Source organism: Neolamprologus brichardi, chromosome 13 (assembly GCF_056152115.1).
Source record: "Neolamprologus brichardi isolate AB-2024 chromosome 13, ASM5615211v1, whole genome shotgun sequence".
NCBI classification, from domain to species: domain Eukaryota; kingdom Metazoa; phylum Chordata; class Actinopteri; order Cichliformes; family Cichlidae; genus Neolamprologus; species Neolamprologus brichardi.
This window is the reverse complement of record NC_142116.1, coordinates 23,172,998-23,180,713: the sequence shown is the minus strand read 5'-3', so window position 1 is coordinate 23,180,713 and position 7,716 is coordinate 23,172,998. Positions and strand designations below refer to the sequence as shown.

The 7,716-nt window shown below is 44.7% G+C and overlaps 1 protein-coding gene across 1 annotated transcript in view; it reads right to left on the bottom strand.

Annotated features, from left to right (window-relative positions):
* Positions 1-1,317: 1,317 nt before the first annotated feature.
* Positions 1,318-7,716, bottom strand: part of ptk7b (protein tyrosine kinase 7b) — a 69,031-nt gene continuing 62,632 nt past the window's right edge. The window contains exons 10-20 of the mRNA XM_006798952.3: positions 7,493-7,612; positions 7,039-7,188; positions 6,535-6,682; positions 5,961-6,088; positions 5,032-5,232; positions 4,597-4,758; positions 4,270-4,502; positions 4,085-4,165; positions 3,614-3,765; positions 3,339-3,517; positions 1,318-3,250 (exon numbers count right to left, since the gene is read on the bottom strand). Coding sequence (XP_006799015.2) covers positions 3,090-3,250; positions 3,339-3,517; positions 3,614-3,765; positions 4,085-4,165; positions 4,270-4,502; positions 4,597-4,758; positions 5,032-5,232; positions 5,961-6,088; positions 6,535-6,682; positions 7,039-7,188; positions 7,493-7,612 — 1,715 coding nt within the window. The 3' untranslated portion in view covers positions 1,318-3,089. The remainder of the gene's footprint in view (positions 3,251-3,338; positions 3,518-3,613; positions 3,766-4,084; positions 4,166-4,269; positions 4,503-4,596; positions 4,759-5,031; positions 5,233-5,960; positions 6,089-6,534; positions 6,683-7,038; positions 7,189-7,492; positions 7,613-7,716) is intronic.

Sequence of the window (7,716 nt, the reverse complement as noted above, 5' to 3'; positions counted from 1 at the left end):
CCTTTGCAACAGTTCCTGCCCACTTAGTAAAATGTGTTACCAGTGTCGTCAGGGATGGCTTCCTCCTCTACAAGTGGACCTGACAGCAAAGAAAAACCAACTTAAACTGATGTAATTCATCATTAGGTTTTCTTTGAAACGTGTAATCCGTATTCATTTAAAAGAAAAAAGAAAAAGGTATCAGAGGGAAATCAGTCAGAGGCACTTAGGTGCGCTATTTGAAACGATGGAACAACCTCCACCCACCTGGTCTTACGGGCAAGTTAAAACAAACGCCAGAGTTTTGAGGCATTTGAAAATGTTTCACTGGCAGGATGCTCAGGGGATTTTTATTGCAAGTGAACTACAAAATCGAAAGTTCTGTGAAACGCAGATTTACTCGGAAAATGGTTATAATGTCACCGCAGTGGAAAGACATTTATTGCGTTAACGCACGCGCACCGAACGAGGCCCAAAAGTGACATGCGCACGGTGCTGTGTGCAGATCTCAAGCAAAGCCATCAAAGCCCCCCCAAATACACACACACACACACACACAAACTGCACAGTGCTCAAAGTTTGGAGGAGACCCATAACGACTGAGGAAGTGCTAAAACTCATTAAGCACGTAGACCCATTGAGGAAACTTCTTTAAAAGCTAGTTATCACATTAAACTGTAAACAAATTATAATAGGGAAAAATGCTTGGCACGCCTCAAGGGTCAGCTTTAATCCTTACCTAACCGCACAGCGCCTTCTAGTGGCTACAACAGAGCCTTTTTATTTGGATAAAGAAAGAAAGAAAAAAGTCCTGGATGTACTTTTACAAGGTCATACAAGTGGTTTAACAAACTATAGCCCAACACTATAAAGTACAAATCCTTTTAGTCCTACTTCTAGCCCCCACCTCCACCACACACACTGTGTGTGTGTGTGTGTGTGTGTGTGTGTGTGTGTGTGTGTGTGTGTGTGTGTGTGTGTGTGTGTGTGTGTGTGTAACTTGTAGAGACTTGCAAGAGATAAACAATCCACCTCATTTAAGATTTCATCACTTATTCTTAACCTCATATTTTGTTGTAACACAGCTGCAAGAAGAGAGTGTCACACAACACTGTTGTATCAGTGAAGAAGCCACCAGCTCCATGATTTACAACATATTTTCACTTCAATACAAAAAACAAGGCATTTATTTCTCACCACTCCAACACCTTATTTGGGGTGAACTTGTATACAGCTGAATTACCACTTTTTTTCCCTCAAATATTTGTTACAACCTCAGCATAAACACTGAGCTGAAAATATTAAGAAGTTAAAGTAACTGTCACAACAAACTGGGTAAAAACACTGTGAACCTTTATTGACAGCAGCATGTATGCTTTTGTATACATCTGTGATTACTGTGAACATGTGCTGAAGCAGATTAAAAAAAAGAAAGAGGTCTAGTTGTGAGTGCCTAGCATTCAAAAAAACAAAATATTACACTAAAAACAACGTATAAAAACAGGTTCATAAACAAAGGCCATCGCATCTGATTAGATGATGTAAAAACAACAACAAACAAAAAGGGAAACGGTTAAGATAATCCTTCATTTACTAGGCACTTAAACGAGCACTGGTGACCTGCAGTCACTCTTTTGACCTCCTTTGTACTTTGTGTTAGCATACCCAGCCGGTTACCAGACTGAACGCACACCAAGATGGACCGTGAGAATGAATACATAGCATAAACTACCTCACAGAAGTACCTTTCTATTACAGTTAAAAAAAAACCCCAAAAAAACAGGACCTTCATCATAAATAACCAGGCACCTGCATGTCCTTCTACACAACATGATATATATATTTATATATATATATATATAAAAAGGGATAATCTTTTAAGTGAAGTTAGTGCAAGACTTCTAACATTATGTACACACTGCCTGGTGTGATGGTCCGCTTCGCAGCATTGCACAAAACAGGTGGACCAGGAGAGAAACTGTGATTGGACCTCTGGAGAGAATAAAGCAGGTCAAACGTGGCGGTGGGTTCAATTCCTGTAGCTGAGAGGACACGATGGTGTTCGTGTGGTAAAAATGAATACTCCTACCCATCAGCAGTGACCTGTAAGCACCTCAAAGTTAACAGACAAACAGAGCACACTTATAAAAATGTATAAAGCCCACACTGGCACGATCTCGTCTGTTCAACATGTTCCTTGGCTATAAAACATGTTTCTTTGTTGTCGTTGTTCCTGAAGTGTTACCGTAACACGGATTACTTGTTTTCCACAAACCTTCATGCAAAACCCCCATTCCTTATCTGTCTGTAGGGACAACAGTTCAGTGCATGTACACACACACACTCACTCAAACACACAAAAGCAAACAATTTGGGGGATTGTACCCGGTGGAGAGAGAGGACACCTGAGGGGTCAGGGTGGCGGACTCGGGATGCAGCTCGATGTAATTGCGAAGGGAACAGACCAGTTTAAACGACCTCACTCGACACACTAGTAAAGTGGCTGATTATCTACAGAGGCTTCATCGCTCCACTGCAGTCCCACTGTGCCCCACTTTCTCTTCGATATCCTCTTTAGATTAATGAGAAAACTCCAAGGAGTTAAGTGGTGACGTGACATTTCAGGCAAATCCTTCGCACTAATCAGAGCCAGCGAATGCACCATCATTCCTACAAAGTTAGAGAGTGCGTGAGTGTGTGCGCGTGTGTGTGAGAAGGGGCAGAGGCACTGAGGTTGTGAGGCTCCGTGAAACGAAAACGGCCGCAGACGGGCGGGGTCACAGTGGAACCACAGGCGGAGGCTGGAGGCTGGAGGTGGGGGAGGATCGTCCATACTGTGGTGAAGGCAAACTCCTGGCACTGCTCGCACGAAGCCATTCATACAAAGGTGAGTGCAGTTCCACTCATATAGCAAACAAGTCTAATCCACACTCAAAAAGTTGAAATGCATAAAAAATTAAAGTTTTTTTTTTCTTTTTTCTTCCCCCTCAACCCTCTTCCCTGAAATGTGTGAGACTAAATAATCCAGCATTCCTCTCTGTATTTTAGGGGAAGGGGGGCGGGACAGAGTTGGTAACAGTTTCCTTTCTGCTGTGAGATGATTGGTCCCTTCAGACTTTGCTGTCAGAGGGCAGCTCTCCCAGGGCGTGGACGATGTCGGTGAACGAGGGGCGCTCTTTGAGGCTCAGCGCCCAGCAGCGGACCATCAGCTTGTAGATTTTAGAGGGGCATCCGTCCGGAAGGGGTAGCTTCAGCTTTCCTGCCTGGAGACCTGCAGAAAAATGAGATGAGATGCCTTTTAAAGAGCGATTCCCTCTTCCTGGGGTAAAGACAGTAATGTGTTGCAGCATCAAACTCACCTTCTAACACTTCGTCGTCGCTCAGTTTGGTGTATGGCATTTCCCCGTGACTGAATACTTCCCACATCAACACTCCGAAGGCCCACACGTCCGACTTGGTGGAGAAGTCATCTTCAAACACAGACTCTGTTGGGAGCCAACGCAGCGGGATCCACGCCTGCCTGTAGTGGTAGTACTCACTACACGTGTGAACACCAGAGAAATAACAAAGGGATGGAAATATTAACCAGATGATTCTACTCAGAGGAGACTTTATTATATGTTTTTGAACAGACCTGTTGTAAACATCCTTGCTGAGGCTGAGTGACGACACTTTGACACGCCTCTGACTGCTGATCAGGCAGTTTCGGGCGGCGAGGTCTTTGTGAACGAAGCGGTGATTGGAAAGATGCTCCATGCCCTGAGCCACCTGAGTGCAGATGGAAACCTGGAGGGGAAAAAAAAAAAGGGGGGGGGGGGTGGTCATGGTAGAGAGACTTTGATAAGAACATAGAAGTCCAAAGTGAGCAAAGTTCAACAATTCCTCAATGATTACTGTAACTTAACAGTGATGAGTGCAGAAGGTTAAAGGTCAAGCTACAATGGCCTGTTTCAGACAGGATGACCTACACGATACTGCAGCAGAGCCCAAAGACAAAAATACAGAGCTCTGTATAACAGTTTACTTCCATTTCCGTTTATTTCAATGGCTTCTGGTGTGCAGAAGGCTGTTATACGTCACTCATGCTGCACAGATCACTGCTTACTTTGGTCTTGGTGCTGATAGGCTGACTCTTGACTTTGTCATCTTTGCTTTTGGAAATTCTCAGGAACTGCTTTAGATCTCCCTGGCATGAGAAAAGCAGACATAGAGAGCAGTGTGTCAGGTACAAAACAACATTTCTGCACTTCTTGTGCGTTTGTGTCTGTATGTGTGTTAGTGTGAGATTACCAGGTCATAGTACTCTAGGATCATGTAGTGAGGATCCGCCTCCCTGCAGAGGCCCAGCAGGCGGACGACGTTGGGGTGGCTTAGCTTGGCGAACATTTCTGCTTCCCGGCGGAAGTCGAGTTGGAGCTGCTCATCTCTGGTCTGCAGGCTCTTCACAAGAACCACCGTCTCCTCCTCGCTCTCTTCGATTCCCTTAGCTTTGGATAGCAGCACCTCCCCAAACTCCCCTTTTCCTGAGCAAACATTCACGTGACACACAGCAAAATGTGAGCACAGAAGCGTAATACACTTTTTCCACAGAAAACAGAGATGCATAGACTACTCTACCTAAAGTCGTGATGGTCTGTAGGTTTGTCCGGGGAAAGTGGAGCTTATCATTGTTGACGTGGCTGTGGCGTTTCTCTGTGGTTGCGATGGTACCCATGTTGGTGAGCGCCACCTCTTCCTGGATCTCAGCAGTGGTGTGGCCGTTCTGTTGAACTGCTCCGCCTGATGAACACAACAAATAATCTACTGGGTCAAAGGTCACAGACGTAGTACAAATATGAATAAATCTTTAGAACATGTTTTATATAATATGTTAAAATGCATTGTATATACGGAGGAAACAAACTGATACTTGTTGCTCTGCTCAAAACTTTTTTGCCTTTTTACATGTTAAGTGTAATCAATAAAATGAACACAGGGTGGCAGCAAAGATCTTGAAATAGCATACAGGATTATTGTGTAACTGTACAACCACAACTTTATCAGCAATCATACCATTAAGGCACTCCATCTCGGGCTCCTCTCCATCCTGGCCCTTCTGCATTCTTTGGGCGTTGCGTCTCTTCTTGCAGTAGAACATGAGTCCTAGGACCACAATGATGTAGGCCACAGCCGCTCCCACAGACAGACCGATTGTTTGGATCATCTTGTAAGGAGCCTTTTCATCCTCTTCACTCGGGAAATGCACCGGTTTGTCTGTTTGGCACAGGTGAAAATTGGGGCTGACTAAAACATGGCTAAGAAGTACACTGTGCATGGATTTAAGTCTTACACACAACATACTGTGTTACCAGTATGCTAAATCTTTCACCACAGTGAAAGATGCAACACAGTTGATGGTAAAAGCATCAACTTTAGTGTAAACACGAACGTAGACGTTTCATAGAACAGGATTTTAAAAATAAGATTTGAACAAGCGGATGATAGAAAAGGTATTTGTGGTGAATTTTAACACAGTTAAAACCACAAACCTACTTACAAACATACATACGGTCCTTCCATTTATCTGAGCTGCCCTGTTACAGTCAATTACTTGTCTTTTACAAGGCACGACAAACATCTAAATTTAATTGTCTCCAAAACAAAAAGGCAAAGCTGGGATACCATCCTGCTACTTTGGGAGAAAATGAGGTGATGTGGGACACGAGTGCTAGTGTGTGACTGTAATTTTCAGCTTTTGTCGGCACACAAGGAGCCACAGAGTGCGAAGCTTTATTAGATCCAGCGTCTGCCCGATCCCATCACCTCGGTGACAGCCGTGGCGTCAGAGACGCGCCTGTGGTTATTAACCTGCCCGCACGGATGACAGACAGAGGCTGAAGGTTTAATTAAAGCCTTCACCCTACACTTGTGATTCTGTGCCCATTTGCTCCTGATAAAGCAAAGCCTGTGTATGCAAGTATGTACGAGCGTGCCAAACTCACCCACTACATACAGCTGAGCAACGCGGTCTTTGATGCTGCAGCTGTTTCCGGCCACACAGGTATATTTGCCGGTGTCATCCGTAGTCACGTCCCTGATCACTAGGGAGCCATTGGGCATCGTTTGGAACCTGGAAGAAGGAGCGGGATAGAAAAACACAGGTCTCAGTGTCCAATCTGAATCTGATTTTATATCAGCGTCATTAAAAAACATCTTCTGATTTAAAGATAATGGCTATAATTTGTGCAATTCAGGGTCAAGAAATGCAATGCTTCAGAATACATTCATATATTTTGCTAACATTACCAAATTAGACCATTAGGGCTATGATTGGCCCAGCACAGGAAAGTGGGGTAAGCGTGTTTAAATAATAGCTTTATTTGTTCTGGCACGTTCTGACGGAGCAAATGAAACGTGAACGCTCATACTCGTTTGTTTCCAAGGTTATAATTCTATGTTAGCACAAGCTAAATCCACAATGAATGTGTGGAGATGGAGCTTTAATCAGTCGTGTAAACTGTGTAATCCTAATCCACGAAGGCTGAGCTGTGGAGAAGACAAATGTGTTTCGTTTACCTTCTGTTATTACTGATGTCCAGCGGCTTGTCTTTACCCACCCAGTGGATGTGAGGCTTGGGATCGCCCGTGGCCTGACAGTGCAGGATCGCAGTGTGACCCTGGTACACCGTCGTGTTGTCTGGTTCCACCTTGAAGCGAACGTGCACTGTTTGTGCACAAAAAGCACACACACAAACACGCACAGAAACAAACAAATCGTATTAATACAACACTTTAACCACCTCTTTTACAGCTTGTGCTAATTGTGGTCACTGTCCTCCCAGATAATCTACAACCCAAATGCAATTCATTAACCAGACTGTAAAAAGGCCACCAACTACACAATAAATGCTGCTGTGTTTGAAACTTAATGGCAATGATCAGTGACCGCCTTGCTATAAAACCACCCTCACATGCACCAAGACCACAAGTCCTCCTGATGTGGGGCTGATGACTAATACAGTAGCGTGGACCCTTTCTTTCACTACTCTCTGCTTCCATGACGATGAGACAGTGGTTTACCGGCTACGGTGAGGGTCACAAAGGCCCGGATCTCCCCCTGGAGGCTGTTGGAGGCGATGCAGGTGTAGTTGCCAGCGTCGCTTCGAGTGACTTTGGTGAAACGGAGCTGGCCGTTTTTCTGCTTGACGTGAGGTGGCAGCTCTCCTCCATCTGCAGGGGGAGCCAGAGAGACACACGGGGACAAGAGCTGGTCTGGTTATCCATGTGGGATTCATGTGGTTAATTAGACTATTATGGCTACTGCAGATGGAGAAGGGAAATGATCTGTGGTGATAAATCGCCCTCACGTTGTGTTTATTCTACACAGGTTGCTACATATTTGTGCGGAAATAACATTTGTCATCGTAAGCATTGAAGAATTAATGCCTGCTAAAGGGTTCTGGGTGAAATATTGCTCAACAGCCATTCCTTATTAGATCTGAAGCTATAGAAAGTGGAATCAGTGGCAGCAGACCTGCTTTGGACCAGCGGATGGTGGGGGGCTCTCTTCCTTTAGCCGAGCACTGGATGGGGATCTCTTTGTCCAATTCCAAGCACTGGGAAGGCTGCGGGGTCGGGGTGAACTTTAGTTTCTCTGAAACACAAGTAAAAGCACAGCACAAATCACACACGGATGACACCAAGCTGACGCAAATCATGTTCAGACATATTTGGGAAAATGTGTCAACAGGCACGACG